At 40.2% G+C, this 17534-nt stretch overlaps 1 protein-coding gene across 2 annotated transcripts in view; it reads right to left on the bottom strand.

Moving 5' to 3' along the window:
• Nucleotides 1-17534, bottom strand: part of RALBP1 (ralA binding protein 1) — a 62914-nt gene that overhangs the window by 19000 nt on the left and 26380 nt on the right. For both annotated transcript variants that reach the window (XM_011936606.1, XM_011936607.1), the window contains exons 2-3: nucleotides 5422-5720; nucleotides 1265-1723 (exon numbers count right to left, since the gene is read on the bottom strand). In XM_011936606.1, the coding sequence (XP_011791996.1) occupies nucleotides 1265-1723; nucleotides 5422-5665 (703 nt within the window). In that variant the 5' untranslated portion in view covers nucleotides 5666-5720. The remainder of the gene's footprint in view (nucleotides 1-1264; nucleotides 1724-5421; nucleotides 5721-17534) is intronic.

Raw genomic sequence — 17534 nt, 5'->3', positions numbered from 1 at the left:
CCAGGATGGTCTCGATCTCCTGACCTCGTGATCCGCCCGTCTCAGCCTCCCAAAGTGCTGGGATTACAGGCTTGAGCCACCACGCCCGGCCAAAAGTCATACTGCTTTCTAAGAAATCTTTTTTACTTTTAAATAATATACATATTGCTTGATTTAGATATCCAATCAAAACACACTCTTGCCAAATATGAAATTTAATTTGTATATATATGGAATAAAGATAAATAGAAAATCAGCGTGGCTAATATATGTAATAGTTGCATGTAGCTGACCAAAGCATTCACATATAGGGCCTAAACATTTACCACTTCTTGGTCTTTTGGCTAAAGTCAGGTGTAGTATCTGTTGCAAGATTTCTGGAGCAGGGAGATGGAACAGAAGCTCGCTTGGACCACTCCATGTATTAACCGGGTATTGCAGTACCTCTATGAACCGTGCACCAAGAAAACAAAAACCAAAACCATTCCATGCCTCTTAGCTGAGCTAAGGAAATGCATTATACGACTGTGTCCATAAACGTGACTCTTGGCCAAGAAGATTCCTTCACAGAGTTAACTTTCCTTTTCTTGTTGATGGCCCTTGTATCACTGAGCCTCTGCTTACAGAGGAAAGAAGAAGAAAAAAAAAAAGCAGGCGCCTGGGAGTGGTGGCTCACACCTGTAATCCCAGCACTTTGGGAGGCCGAGGAGGGCAGATCATCTGAGGTCCGGGGTTCGAGACCAGCCTGGCCAATATGGTGAAACCTTGTCTCTACTAAAAATACAAAAATTAGCTGGGTGTGGTGGCGGGTGCCTGTAATCCCAGCTACTCAGGAGGCTGAGGCAGGAGAATCACTTGAACCCAGGAGGCGGAGGTTGCAGTGAGCTGAGATCACGCCACTGCACTCCAGCCTGGGTGACAGAGCAAGACTCTGTCTCGAAAACACAAATAAACAAACAAAAGAAAAAAAAAAAAGCAGGGTCTGAATGCAGCCCTGTTAAGCAATGCTACCAGTATACTTCATTTTGTTTTAGTCCTGGCTGCCGCAAGCTACGAACAACTAACGTGAAATCCTCCGAATGGAAGGAAATATAAAAAACCAAATGCTGGAACACCAAAGAAAGGCTGGGGAGAGGGGTGGATTTTTGTGCAACTGGGAGGATCGAGGAAATGAATAAAGCTTAGGATCCAGGCCAAATTGTCCTCACAGTATTTTTTCTTCCTTTAAAAATGAAAGTGAAGTTAATTATTAAAAACCACCAAGTGAAGTGCACATTCCCAGTACCTGATACTCTGTAGATGCCTTCACACTTCATGCCATACTTCTCTACGTAATCTATACATTCGCGGAAAACGGCTGGCAGCCGAACACCATCATACATCATGGTCCTCTCTACTGCATCAGCCAAAGGAATTCCAAAAATGGGTTTGAGATTTGGAACGTCAATCTGAGGCACCTCTGGCTCCTGAATTGGCTTTTTCTTTTTCTTCTTTTCCTTCCACTGTTTAACAACATCAGCTGCTGTCAAGTCTTTCGACTTCTTCTCTTTATGTTTTTCTTCTTTGTGCTTTTCTTCTTTATGCTTTTCTTCTTTGGGTTTCTCTTTTATTTTAAAATCCTTTTCCTTCTTTTTAGAAAAGCTGGGCTTCTTGAAAACATGGATACCCTTGGACCTCTTCATTTTAGAAGGACTTTCTGCCTCATCTCCAGAGCTATCTTCCTGAAAGGCTGCATAGCCTTCAGCTGCCAAAGACACGGAGACAGTGTAAGTTATATGTTTGTTTAATGTCAAACTGTCCATATACTTTCTAAAAAACAGAACCAAAAAACGGTGCCGCCTGGCACCAGCTATCTAGCTTTTCACTTCTTGGCCAATTCCTCCTGGGCACTTCCCAGCAAAGAAATGGGTTTCTTCTTAGTGAAAAAGATGTTACAGTGACAACTCTTGACCACAAGAGGGAGACAAATAGATAGCAGTTATCAGCCTTACAGTATTAGGAGGGGAAACAGGTTTTATATATGTGTGTAAGTAGAATTCTGGCAAACCAAACATTAGAGATACACCTGAAAGGCTCTACATAGAGGGCTAATGGAATGAATCCTTTTCTAAAATAGAGCGAGAATGCTTTCGTCATGTGAGTCATGTCCTCCAACACCTACAGGTTGAGTATTCCTTATCTGAAATACTTGAGACCAGAAGTGTTTCCAATTCCAGATTTTTCTGGATATTTGCATTATACCAGTTCAGCATCTCTAACCCAAAAATCTGAAATCCAAAATGCTCCAATGAGCATTTCCTCTGAGGGTCGTGCCAGTGCTCAAAAAGATTCAGATTTTGTAGCCTTTTGGATTTTCGGAATAGGGATACTCGACCTGTGTTCACTCTACCTACTCTAGCTCTTCCAACTAAGTGGTGCCTGTCACTTTAGGCAATCTCAAAGCATGACGAACTTTACTCCTGTTGATGTGCTTCAGTTATTCCTCTGTCACACTTCACTCTCCTGTCACCAGCTGCTAAGTTCTTTACGGAGACTGCAGCAGGAACTGCAGACTCATTTAAGTAGAGGATTGAAATGGGAAATTCCCTCATCTTTAGATGGTGGCCAACTCCCTGCTTCAGAAAGCTCTGGTTTTCACACACTGACAAATGTGCCCAACTGCTTTACCAACCATGTCACAGTTGTCATAGGTTGGTTTTGTCGTTTTTTTAATATCTGTAACTCTAATTCTTTTCCTTAGCTAGCCACCTTGCAAGCTATTATATAAAAGACAACAGCTATTTCCTAAGTTACCCTCTAACTAAAATACCACGTACCACACACCAACCAGAATGGCAAGAATCTTAAGGACAAAATACAAAGATGCTTTTGCAAGTGGAATGTTCATACATTGCTGTTGAGAAGGTAAACTGGTACAAGCATTCTGGAAGATTGTTTTGCAGGGATCTACTGAAGCTGAAATACACACGGCCTACAAATGAGCAATTCCACTCCCAGGCACACACATAACAGAAATACAAAAACATGTACACCACAGAAGCACTATTCGTAACAGTCAAAAACTGAAAACCACCCAAACAAGCAACAGAACAGATTAATAACTCTAACACATAATGCAATGAAACAGTATCTAGTGCAAAGATGAACAAATTACTGACACATGGAATAACATGAATTAATCTAACAAACATGTTAAGTTAAAGCTGCCTCCTCACGTATTTTAAGTTTGGCCTAAAGGTTTCTCTGTACATAGTGAACTGTAAGCTAACTGTGTAATCCTTCAAAAACAAATCAACTTAAAATATCATGAAGTCCAAAATAAGGAATACTTAAAATAACTCACTTTATTTGCTTTTAACAAACTAAAAAGCTATGTTCAAATGACTCATCCTCCCTACTGAATAGGCCCTCAAATGGAATGTATCATGGTATTTACTTAAGATAAATAACTACTTTATTGAAGGTTCCAATAAAGTGTACCCCAGACTGGAATCTACTCTTGCACCAATTACAGAGTTTCGGCCAGTCACGGAGGGCAAGTGTTCAAACCGCTCACATAAGGCGAATGCCGTGCTGTCGCCAATCCAGCTGTTTATGTGCCTCGCTTCTGTTTCCTGTGTGTCACCGCCTTTTCTGTCCATAAATATTACGTGACCATGTGGCAGCACCAGAGTCACTCTAAACCTATTCTGGTTTAGGGGCTACTGGATTCCCTAATCGTTCTTTGCTCAATTAAACTCTGTTAAACTGGCCGGGCAGGGTGGCTCACACCTGTAATCAATCCCAGCACTTTGGAAGGCTAAGGTGGGCGGATCACCGGAGGTCAAGAGTTTGAGACCAGCCTCGCCAACATGGTGAAACCCTGCCTCTACTAAAAATACAAAAATTAGCCAGGCGTGGTGGCACACGCCTGTAATCCCAGTTACTTGGGAGGCTGAGGCAGAAGCATCACCTGAACCTGGGAGGCAGAGGTTGCAGTGACCCGTGATCGCACCACTGCACACTACAGCCTGAGCAACAGAGCAAGACTGTCTCAAAAAAAAAAAAAATCCATAAATTTAGTTTGTCTAAAGTTTTACTTTTAATATTGGGCAAAAGAAACTAGATACAAATAGAAGTATACATAAGTTTAAAATCAGGCAGCACCAATCAACAATAAAAGAAGTTTACTTATGGGAGGGGTAAGTGATTCCCTTTAAAGAGGCAGCAAAAAAAAATTGATAATGCTCTATTTCCGGATCCTTGCAGTGGTTACACAAGCATATCCACTCATCAAGTTGTATATAATTTGTGTGCTCTGTGTAATCCTTCAAAAACAAATCAATTTAAAATATCATGAAGTCCAAAATAAGGAATACTTAAAATAACTCACTTTATTTGCTTTTAACATACTAAAAAGTTAAACTCAAATGACTCATCCTCCCTACTGAATAGGCCCTCAAATGGAATGTATCATGGTATTTGCTTAAGATAAATAACTACTTTAATGAAGGTTCCAATAAAGTGTACCCCAAATAGCAGACATGACCTATCCAAGAAAAGTAAGATGCTTTAAGGGCAAAATTCCAGTATCTATCTGTTTTGGGGGGGGCCTTCGGCGGGGGAGAGGACAGAGTCTCACTCTGTCACCCAGGCTGGACTACAGTGGTGCAAGCACAGCTCACTGCAGCCTCCTAAGTAGCTGTGGCTACAGGCACACACCCCCATGCTCAGCTAATTGTTGAAATTTTTGGTAGAGAGCGGTGTGGCTTTGTTTCGCACGCTCTTGAACTTCTGACTTCAAGCAATCCTCCCATCTCAGCCTCCGAAAGTGCTAGGATTATAGGCGTAAGCCACTGTGCCCAGCTCCATATCTACTTTGTAGACATTATTTTGAATTATTACTTCAGGAAATATCCAGCAGAAAACTTTGCCATTTCTGGAAACTCAGTATTTTTATTTGTGAGATTAAGTCCCCAAAATACAACTCTTAATATACAAAAACTGAGACCCTGAAAAATAAAGAACAGAAAAATCAAACAAGAGTCTCTGCCTTGACATGTTTCCAGAAGACAGCTGGTACATGTAATTAGAGTGGAAGTTTATTTAAAATATATCTAAGCCGGGCATGGTGGCTCACGCCTGTAATCCCAGCACTTTGGGAGGCCAAGGTGGGTGGATCACTTAAGGCCAGGAGTTCAAGACCAGCCTGGCCAACATGGCAAAACTGTCTCTACTAAAAACACAAAACTTAGCTGGGCACGGTGGCGCACGCCTGTAGTCCCAGCTACTCCGGAGACTAAGACATAAGAATTGCTGGAATCGGGAGGCGGAGGTTGCAGTGAGCTGAAATTGTGCTGCCGCACTCCAACCTGGGCAACAGAGCAAGACTCTGTCTCAAAAAATAATAGTAAAATAAAATAAAATAAAAATATCTAAAGCATAGGAAAACATGGTACTTACTCCTCTTTTCCTTTTTCTTAAATTTCCCTTTTTTCTTCCCATGATCTTTCTCATCATCAGACACTATATCAGGAGGCTCATGGAGGATGTCATGGGGAGGTGAAGGCTCGCCAGTGCGGTACAATCCAGGAAATTTAGTAGGGCTGATCTCTTCAGAGCTGGGGGTCCGGGTAAGCCCGCTGCCATGCTCCACCCTGCGGTGTTCACTGGGGCTGCTTGTCGGGGGCAGGAAGCACTCAGTCATGCTGCTGCCCTGACTAGGAAGGGGCGAGGTCCTCTCTGTTACCTATCCATTACACCTGCACCAAGAGAAAAAACATGAGCAGAGTCACTTAACACCAAGAAACAAACACACCACAAACACACAGCACAGCATTTACAAATCAAAAATATTTTCTTCACAATCCCCTTGTAAAATACTCTTTCATTTTATTATCTCGAGATACATTTCATACATCACACATTTCAGTTCTCAGGGTTGAAAGCAATGGGATCTTCAAGTATTCAAAAAATAAATCAAATGAAAATCAGAGGTAGAGTTCCCAAAGTCCTTTAAAGGAATACAGAATTCCTTAAAACAAAAAAAAAAGAAAGAAAGAAAAGGAAAGAAAAAAAAAACCTCATCATTCTAAAGTACTTCATTTTGACTGCTACCCAACATAAAATCTTACTATTCTACTTTAGGACTAAACAACTATAAATAAGTTACAAAGACATCTTTATAACTACACATGAACAGTTCAGATCGCAATTAAATTTTATAATTAAAATGATATATTTAATGATTCACATAATTACAGACCACTATGATTCTATGATGCATGCAATTATATATACAGCTCATGTATCAATAATAACTACATTTTTGTACTGCGGTCATGCTAAAAGAAATGAAGGAACCCTCATTTAATCAATCCTAAAATACATGCAAAATAGTTTTACTACAACAGATGCTACAAAGGGCAAATGTAAGAGGAGTTCAAAATTTGTTTGCACTGTTTCCCTTCTTTAGATGGTAGGTACATAGTCAAAGTACTGCGTTTAAAAGTCACTTGGATTAATTCTTATTCCTCTTTAATGTCATTATGACATTCATTTGAAATATTATCAGAATCACTTTTTCTCTTTGCGCTCGCTCTATTTATTTATTTATTTTTTGAGATGGAGTTTCGCTCTTGCTGCCCAGGCTGGAATGCAATGGCGTGATCTCGGCTTACTGCAACCTCCACCTTCCAGGTTCAAGTGATTCTCCTGCCTCAGCCTCCTGAGTAGCTGGGATTATAGGCGCCTGCCACCACACCTGGCTAATTTTCTGTATTTTCAGTAGAGACAGAGTTTCACCATATTGGTTAGGCTGGTCTCGAACTCCTGGCCTCGGGTGAGTCACCTGCCTTGGCCTCCCAACGTGCTGGGATTACAGGTGTGAGCCACTGTGCCCGGCCTCTCTTTGCACTCACTTTAAAGGTTAACTTTACAATTAAAAAAATCCATAAGCCATAGTGACAATTCTGACTATAAACAAAGTCAAAAGCAAGCAAATGTAGAAAAAAAAAAAAGAAAGTTGCAAATTGGGAGAGCTAATTTCTAAAAAGCAAAGAATTCTTAAATTAATGCAAATAGCAACAAATTAAGAGAACCAGACAAATGATGTGAAAAGGCAGTTCACAGAAAAGTGGCTAAAAAATGAGTGGAAACAATGTTCAACTTCAATTATAATTTTTTAAACAATGAACTATCACTTTTCTAATATGAGAATGGCAAAGAACAAAATGGCACATGTAAGATCCATTATGATGGTAAGGATAGAGGAAACAAGACTCACGAGAACACCTACTAACGGTAGGTGTAACACGATCCTTTTTGAAAAGCAATCTTATCGTAGCTATTACAATTTTAAATCTATTCTTTTGATCCAGGAATTCTGCTTTTAGGAAATTATCCTTCAGACACACTTTCACAAAAATGCAAAGATATATGCAAGAAAATATTCACTGCAGTACTGTAAAAAAAAAAAAATGAAATAATCTAAAATGCTATCAATAGAATACTGATTATGGTTTATCCAAATAAAAGGCTATAAAGTCACACACACACACACACACACACACACACACACACAGTTTCTGAAAACATATCAGAAACGGTTAATTACTATTAACTCTTGGAAGCGTCATAAGGGTAGACTTTATTCTTTCCATTTTATCCTTTCTATATAGTTTGAACCTCACGTTGTCTATATATTACTTCTATAACTTAAAAAAAATGAAAAGGGGCCTGGCACGGTAGCTCATGCCTGTAATACCAGCACTCTGGGCTGCCAAGGTGGGTGGACCACTCAAGCCTAGGAATCTGAGACTAGCCTGAGCAACACAATGAAACTTTGTCTCTAAAAAAACAATACAAAAAATTAGCTGGGTGTGGTGATATATGCCTCTAGTCCTAGCCACTTGGGAGGCTGAGGTGGGAGGATCACTTGAGTTCAGGAGATGAAGGTTACAGTGAGCTGAGATCGCACCACTGCACTCCAGCCTGGGTCGCAGAGTGAGACCCTGTCTCAAAATAAAAAAAAAAAAAGAACAAGCTATTTTTTAATCCTGTAAAAATTATGCATTAAAAATCATGCTTTTGGCAATATTTAATGATGTGAGGAAAAAGCAATTTTATTTACGGCATATCAATTTAAATATGTAAATATATGCATAAAACAGAATATTAATAATAATTATCTCTGAATTGTAAGATTATGAGTGATCTAAACTTTCTTTTTGTCTTTCTGCATTTTATAAATTTTCTACCCAATATGCACTATTGCTTGTATAATCAGAAAAAAAATTAAAAACAAAAAAACATTTTCATTGAAGGATCAATAAGCATCAGTATAATTCTGTTATCTTAATGGGCCCTGACTTTTGGCTATCTGTTTTTGATTTTTGTTTTTGTTTTTTTGAGATGGAGTCTCGTTCTTTTTGCCCAGGCGGGAGTGCAGTGGCGCACTCTTGAGTCACTAAACCTGTCTCCTGGGTTCATGTGATTCTCCTGCCTCAACCTCCCAAGTAACTGGGATTACATGTGTGCACCACCACACCGGGCTAATTTTTGGATTTTTAGTAGAGACGGTGTTTCACCATGTTGGTCAGGCTGGTCTCGAACTCCTGACCTCAGGTGATCCACCCGCCTTGGCCTCCCAAAGTGCTGGGCTTACAGGTGTGAGCCACCGTGCCTGGCCTTAGCTATCGTTTTTTGTTTGTTTGTTTGTTTGTTTCAGAACGCACTCTGTCGCCCAGGCTGGAGTACAATGGCGGGATCTCGGCTCACTGCAAGCTCCACCTCCTGGGTTCATGACATTCTCCTGCCCCAGCCTCCTGAGTAGCTGGGACTATAGGTGCCTGGCACCATGCCAGGCTAATTTTTTTTGTATTTTTAGAAGAGACAAGATTTCACCGTGTTAACCAGGATGGTCTCGATCTCCTGACCTTGTGATCTGCCCACCTTGGCCTCCCAAAGTACTGGGATTATAGGCATAAGCCACCACGCCCAGCCTTGACTATAGTTTTTTAAAGTGCATTAATTGAAGTTTTGACAATCTAAGAGTTGAGAGTTTAAAAGGACCTAGAGTTAACAAGGTAACAGTAATTACACATTAGAGATGAGGAAACTGAGCTCAAGTCCACGGAAGCTAAAACACAACTTGTGGGGCAGGAGCACAGCTTTACACTCCAGAAAAAAAAAATTGCTCACAGATATATCACCCACACGGATACCATGTTGTTGTATACTTCTCTGTCTTTGCTCATTCTCTCCCAGGAATCCAGCCTTCCTCTCAATATTTTTGTGTGGCAAATTCATACTCATCCTTTAACACTAGGTCTGCAATTGAGCACGATTTTGTAGATAATGGAAACATTCTAAATTTGGATTATGGTGATGGTTGCAGAAACCCATAAACTGGCTAAAAATCATTAAATTATACACTTCAAGTGGGTGGATCTTACATGAGTTCTACCTCAATAAAGCTGTTTAAAAAAATCAAGCACCAGCAACACTTCTCCAAGAATCCTCCCTGGTGACCCACCCCATCCAGTATAAGCCACGAATATTCCTTTTCTGTGCCTGAGAACATCCTGAACATACCTCTTCACAGCGCTTACCACACTGTATTTCAATTACATATGCATGTGTTCACCTCGCTAACAGTGAGCTCCAACATTTCACATTACCTATGGCACACACTAAGTAGTCAAGTGTTTATTTAATAAACTAATTGGTATCTTTTCTGTTCTCAACATATTTATTGTTGATGAGACAAATATTAGAAGAAATGAATCTTGCCCTGAGCCTTAAGTTCTAATTCAGGAAATAAAGAAAGGGAATCGACATTTTATTTGAGTTCCTGTGCCTTCTGGAAGTTTCATATGCAGTAATTTAGCTAACCCTGTAAGAAAAGCAGTATTTTTCCATGTTTACAAACAGAGAAAGTAAGGCTCAGAGAGCTTAAATAACTTACCCTATATCACATAGCAAGTAAGAAATAACACTGGGATCTGTTTGACTCAAAACACTTTTTTTTTTCACTGAACCACCCTTCATATATACACACACAAAAGGGAATAAATACATTTATGCCAGGAGGAATAGTGTGGTTAAAGACACACAGGAACATTTGGGACTTACGAGAATGGGAGAGGACCAGCCCGACCCGGGCAGTTCTTGCTAAGAAGCAATGGAAAAGACATTAAAAGATATGGTGGGCTCACACAACTGAATGCCATGCTGAGGAGTTCAGACCTGGTGTGGGAGTCATTACCAATTCCAAAGCCAGAAAGTGACACAACTGGGGCTAAGAGAGGAGTAAGGGCAGGAATACCAGCAGCAAAATGCCAGACGGCTTTTGATCATTCACTCCTACAACATTTGTTAAGTTATACCTATGTTTCCACGTTCTCCTGGTACACAATTATTTTCATTTCCATACTAGACTGATAAAGACAAGAAGACAGTTTTGTTCATAAAGTATTTAATAGATTATCTCCCAAAAGCTACTCTGAAGAAATATTTATTGACTTGTGCTACGGACTGAATGTGTCCCCTCAAAATTCATATATTGAAACTTAATCCCCAAGGTGATGGTATTAGGAGGGAGGGCCTTTGGGAGGTGACGAGGTTGAGAAGTGGAGTCCTCATTAATGGGATTAGTGTCCTCTTGTGAAGACACTCTCTCCTCCTCTTATGAGTTCACCACCTCCATCCACCACGCGAGGACACAGCAAGAAGGCCCCATCTATGAACCAGAAAGTGGGCCCTCAGCAGACACCAAATCTGTCAGCATCTTGATCTTGGACATTCCAGACTGCAACTAAAAGCAATACATTTCTGTTGTTTATAAGCTACCCACTTTGTGGTATTTTGTTATAGAAGTCCAAACAGACTAAGACAACTTGATTCATCTGGAGTTGAAGATAAGTGGAGCCACTAAAGGCAGACATGGAGGAGTGAGCGTCTGAGTGCAGGATGGTTTCGTAAGAAAGGAAGAACAACGTGTTTGCAATAGGACATCTTGTTTGACCACTGGGGAGCTACAGCAAGCCTAAACTTCACTGAAGGAAAGGGCAGAAGAGTGAGGCTTCAAACGGTCCATAATAAAATTTAAGTATAAATATTCAAAGGTAAGAAAATAAACAACAAAAATCAGAAATTCTTATTGCTGAGGCAAGAGGATACCTGGTGTAAATTATTAAAAATTTGAATAAAGATTAGTTATCCCTATTCTTCCTGGGAAGTACAACTAAAATTCCCAGATCAGATTAAAAAGAAGAAGAAAGAAGAAAGAAAAGAAGAAGAAAAAGAAAGAAGAAGACAGAAGAAGGAAGAAAGAAGAAGGAAGAAGAAGAAGAAAGAAGAGGAAGAGGAAGGAAGAAGAAGAAGAGGAAGAGGAAGAAGAAAAAGAAGAAGAAGAAAAAGACTCTGAAAAGTAGACAGAAGGAGGCAGACCAGTTCAGTACCTCAGGACAGGAAGAACATGGTGGTGGGTTCCCAGAGTTTTCTTCTATCTCACACCACAGACTTGGAATGATAGAAGCTAGGAAATCCAGAAATGCCAACAGGCATAGACAAAAACAAGAAGAAAAACAGCTACAGTATTCAGGACAGTAAGGTGTTGCAGTAAGAACAGACAATAGATCAGAGGAACAAACCGAAATTCCAAAAAGAAATGTACATTTGTATAGTTAATTGATTTTCAACAAAGGTTGCAGAGGAATTCAATGAGGGGACAATCTTTTTCAACAAATAGTGCTGGATAAGCATATGGGAAAAAATGAAGCTCAACTCTCTATGTCATATCATGTGCACAATATAATTCATGATAAATTACAGACCTAAAACTTAATGGCTAAAAACTATACAACTTCTAAAAACATATTTTTGAGGGCTTTGAGAGGGTAAAAACTTCCCAGACACTACCAGAAAGCACTAACTATAAAATAAAAAACAGACAAATTGGACTTCTGCTCCTCAAAAGACACTATTAAGAAAAGAAACAGGCCAACCACAGTGGCTCGTGCCTGTAATCCCAGCAATCTGGGAGGCCAAGGCAAGAGGATCACGTGAGCCCAGGAGGTAAGCTGCAGCGAGCCATGACCACAGTGCACTTCAGCCTGGGTGACAGCTTGAGGCCTTGTTTTGTAGGGAAAGAGAAAGAAAAAAAGATAAAATGCACAGTCAAGCCAAAGACTTGAAGACTACATTTGTGTGTGTGTGTGTGTGTGTGTGTGTGTGTGTGTGTGTATTTGACAAAGGATTTTACTTAGAATAATAAAAAGATAAAAAACCCATAACAAAAATGGGCAGAGTTGAAAAAACAGTTTACAGAGGAAAATACAATATGAAAATTGATCATATGAATTGGGTCACTTGTCATACCCAAATAAAACTGAGTCAAGAAGCCAAGAGGAAAAAGCACTCTGGGCACACATCATTGCTCCAAAAATGTAATTCTGTGCCAGCCTGGCCGCTGAAACTGCCTGCTGTAACCTGAAACCAGTTTTATCTAATCACTATCTAAGCAACCTGCTGCCACTCTAAGACTGGCTTTACCCACCGTCACACACGCAGAGCCTGCCAGTCCCCCAAACCTTACTAGTGCTGATGAACTTTCTCACAAAGCAATATAAAATATCTCTCTTTTTAAAAATAAAACCCCCAACCTTCTCTTCGTTCTTGGGACACAGCAAAGACCATCAGGTCTGTGTGAGTATGCCCTGAATTGCAATTCCTGCTTACCAAATAAAATGTTTTAAATGTAGAGATTTATCTCTATATTTTATTTCATTTCGACATACGGATGGTTAGTAACCCCAAGAAAAAAATATCAAATAAATGCAAATTAAAATCAAAATGAGCCATCAACAGACATCATCTAGACTGCCTAAAATTTAAAAACAACAACAATCCCTAACACTGGTAAGGATATGGGGCACCCAGAAGTCTCACACATTGAGACTTGGAAAACTGGCAGTATCTTTACTTAAGCATATCCTTCTATACGACCTAGCAATTCCACTCCTTATTTACCCAAGAGAAATGAAAACAAATATTCACCAAAAAAAACCCTGCTTATCATCAGAGTAACTTGATTTGTAACAGCTAAAAACTACAAACACCCACATTGCCAACAAACAGAAGACTGGATTTATATAAGGGAATACTATTCAGCATTTTTAGTAAGAAATAATCCATATATACAACAAAACAGATAATTTCATAAAACTGCACAAGAACACAATAGAATACATAATGTACGACTGTATTTATAGTAAGTTCTAGAACAGGTAGTCACCTAGGTGTCAAAAGAAATTAGAACTGTTGTTATGAGGGTGGGGAGAAGAGGCAGGGGTTGAATACGAAGTAGCAAGAGAGAACATTCTGTGTTGATGGCCATGTTCCTATCTACATTGTAACAGATGTGTGAGCTATAAGTATGTATACATTTAAGACTTATCAAAGTGTACATTTCACTAAATATAAATTATATTTCTTTTTTTTTTTTTTTGAGATGGAGTCTCAGTCTGTCACCCAGGCTGGAGTGCAGTGGCACGATCTTGGCTCACTGCAACGTCCGCCTCCCAGGTTCACATAATTCTCCTGCCTCAGTCTCCTGAGTAGCTGGATTACAGGCGCCCACCACCACATCTGGCTAATTTTTGTGTATTTTTAGTAGAGACAGGGTTTCACTATGTTGGCCAGACTGGTCTCGAACTTCTGACCTCATGATCTGCCTGCCTCAGCCTCCCAAAGTGCTGGGATTACAGGCGTGAGTCACCGCACCTGGCCTAAATTATATTTCAATAAAAACTGAGAAGGAAAATAAAGGGCCATGAATGTCTTACAGAGATGTGATCATGAGCCATTAAAAAATATGGACGTTGGCCAGACACAGTGGCTCACGCCTGTAATCCTAATGCTTTGGAAAGCAAAGGCAGGTGGACTGCTTGAGGCCAGGAGTTCAAGACCAGCCTGGACAACATGGCAAAACCCCATCTCTACTAAACACACAAAAATTAGCCAGGCATGGTGGTGCATGCCCGTAATCCCAGCTACTTGGAAGGCTGAGGCACAAGAATCACTTGAACTCAGGAGGCGGAGGTTGCAGCGAGCCGAGATGGCGCCACTGAACTCCAGCGTGGGTGACAGAGAGAGACCCTGTCTCAAAAAAAAACAAAAAAGAAAAAGGACTTTCCTTTTCAAATATGGACCTGACCTCATGAAATTTCAGAGCACAGGGGATGAAAAGATACCAGGTGTCCTGTGGGTGAGGGAGCTGGGGAAACAGCTTACATTCACACCCAATTATCACTATTTCCAACCATTTCAAAATGAAAGCATGTGGCTGGTTCCTGTGTAAAAGAACAGTATCTCTCTAGAGAGAACTGAAGATTAAAAAAATTACTTCTGCAATAGCAAAAAGTATTCAAAGTATAAAGCAAAAACCACATATCTAGAATTTTACTTTAGAACCAAAAACAATCATACCTTTGAAAATGAATAATATTTCAAGTAAGACGTACAGTTATGACAGTATTGAGATGAAACAAAAAAGTTCACAAAACTAGACTCAAATTTAACCAAACAACAGTTTAAAAACATTCACTTCTCAGGCCAGGCGCGGTGGCTCATGCCTGTAATCCCAGCACTTTCGGAGGCCGAGGCAGGCGGATCACGAGGTCAGGAGATCGAGACCATCCTGGCTAACACAGTGAAACCCTGTCTCTACTAAAAATACAAAAAAAATTAGCTGGGTGTGGTGGCACATGCCTGTAGTCCCAGCTACTCGGGAGGCTGAGGCAGGAGAATGGCATGAACCTGGGAGGCGGAGCTTGCAGTGAGCCAAGATTGCGCCACTGCGCTCCACACTCCAGCCTGGGTGACAGAGCAAGACTCCGTCTCAAACAAACAAACAAACATTCACTTCTCTGAAGGACTAGGTTATACATTGTTCTTAAAGTAGTATTTTCTGCTCATATGCCAATATTAATCAGCACACACAGTAAGAATCAGTCACGCATGCAAGAGAACAAAGCAATATAAATAAAGAAATTAAGAAAACTAATGTCTCCTGAAATTAGCTTTCAAGAATAAGTCTACTAGTTTATTAAACTTGGTACTATCTAAACATAAAAAGGCCTATTCCAGAAAAACAATAACTTGCTTAACTAGTTTACAAGTTAAACAGATTCAGTATTTTATAGATGTTCTTTATAAGTATCAGGCTTAAGTTCACTAAAAGCAACCTTTCCTCGCATTTATAGTTTTAAAAAATAATCTGTAAATTAAAATTCTCTAATCTAGAATTAAGGGAATCCAAATATTGACTTATCAATACCTTATATACTTAACACTAACCAGTATTAACATATTATTTAGAAATGTTGTATTTTGTAAGCATTGTTTGCAGACACAACACATTCTTGTTCTTCCCACAATAAGGAAATAAATTGTCCCAGAATTTAAAGACAAGAGTGTCCTTTGAGAGGACCACTGAGCACCCCTCATAATAAATGAAGAGAACTGTGACAATGCATCTCATGAAATTTCAGAGCACTGGGGATGAAAAGATGATACCAAAAAGTGTCCTGTGGGCAAGGGAGCCAGGGAAACACCTTATATTCACAGGATCAGGACCAATTTGCCAACAGAAACACTGGAAGCTTAAGGACATTAAAGAAGTATCTTCAAACACTGAATGAAAATTAGTTCCAACAATCATTCAAGTGTATAGTTAAAATAAATATCAGGAGAACTCGCCCCCAGTATTTTAATGTAGGTTCTTTCTATTTTCCATAAGTGTTGGCTGGCTGAGAAATACAGAGAAAGAGTACAAAGAGAGGAATTTTACAGCTGGGCTGCTGGGGGTGACATCATATATCCATAGGACCGTGATGCCCACCTGAGCCTCAAAACCAGCAAGTTTTTATTAAGGATTTCAAAAGGGGAGGGGTATACGAACAGAGAGTAGGTCACAAAGATCACATGCTTCAAAGGGCAAAAGGCAGAACAAAGATCACATGCTTCTGAGGAAACAAGACAAGGGCAAAATCAGAACTCCTGATAAGGGTCTGTGTTCAGCGGTGCACATACTGTCTTGACAAACATCTTAACAGAAAACAGGGTTCAAGAGCAGAGAACTGGTCTGACCAAAAATTTACCAGGATGGAGTTTCCCAATCCTAGTAAGCCTGAGGGTACAGCAGGAGACCAGGGCGTATCTCAGTCCTTACCTCAACCACACAGGACAGACATTCCCAGATCAGCCGTTTATAGACCTCCCCTCAGGAATGAATTCCTTTCCCAGAGTATTAATATCAATATTCCTTGCTAAGAAAAGAATTTAGCGATATCTTCCCAACTTGCACGTCCGTTTATAGGCTCTCTGCAAAAAGAAAAATATGGCTCTTTTTGCCTGACCCGCAGGTAGTCAGACCTTATGGTTGTCTTGCCTTGTTCCCTAAAAATCAGTTATTCTGTTCTTTTTCAAGGTGCACTGATTTCATATTGTTCAAACACACATGTTTTACAATCAATTTGTAGAGTTAACACGATTATCATAGTGGTCCTGAGGTGACGTACATCCTCAGCTTACGAAGACAACAGGATTAAGAAATTAAAGTAAGACAGGCATAAAAAATTATAAAAGTATTATTTGGGAACTGATAAATGTCCATGAAATCGTCACAATTTATGTTCCTCTACCGCGGTTCTAGTCGGTCCCTCTGTTTGGGGTCCCTTACTTCCCACAACAAATAATGCCATTTTCAGACTAACAGTCTCAAGAAATTTATTTTCCCAATAATTTACAATCTCAATAATATACTTTCTCAATAATTCCTACAAAAACAAGGCAGTAAATAAACAGTAGGAAGACTTGATTGAGATTCAACCCTAGAATGCAGCAAAGGGAAGTCCCCATAAAAGCAAATCTGTGATCAACTAATCCACAGTGAAGCACGAGGAAGAAGAGTTCCACGGAATGATGAAAATTAGATACATCTGACCACATGGAAAACAACAATAAGACATGTTAAAGAGTCACTGGAGCTTTGGGAATAAATTTGTCATAAGAATTGGCTGGGATGGTGGCTCACACTGCTAATCCCAGCACTTTGGGAGGCCGAAGAGAGAGGACTGCTTGAGCCCAGGAGTTTGAGACCAGCCTGAGCAACGTAGCAAGACCCCTATCTCTACAAAATATTTAATTAGCTGGGCATGGTGGCACCTGCCTGTGGTCCCAGCAACTTGGGAGGCTGACGTGGGAGGACTGCTTGAATCCAGGAGATCGAGGCTGTGGTGAGCCATGATCTCACCACTACGTTCCATCCTGGGCAACAGATCAAGACCCTATCTGAAAACAAACAAACAAAACAGTAAACAAAGCAAATGAAAATAAGAAACAACCATCAACTCTAAGAGAAAGAACAGTTAGGTGAGAAAAAGAATCTGGGCCGGGCGCAGTGGCTCAAGCCTGTAATCCCAGCACTTTGGGAGGCCGAGACGGGTGGATCATGAGGTCAGGAGATCGAGACCATCATGGCTAACACGGTAAAACCCCATCTCTACTAAAAA

Source organism: Colobus angolensis, unplaced genomic scaffold, assembly GCF_000951035.1.
Source record: "Colobus angolensis palliatus isolate OR3802 unplaced genomic scaffold, Cang.pa_1.0 Scaffold155, whole genome shotgun sequence".
Lineage (NCBI taxonomy): Eukaryota > Metazoa > Chordata > Mammalia > Primates > Cercopithecidae > Colobus > Colobus angolensis.
Note: the sequence above shows the minus strand (reverse complement) of the source record. Positions and strands in the feature narration are given on the sequence as shown.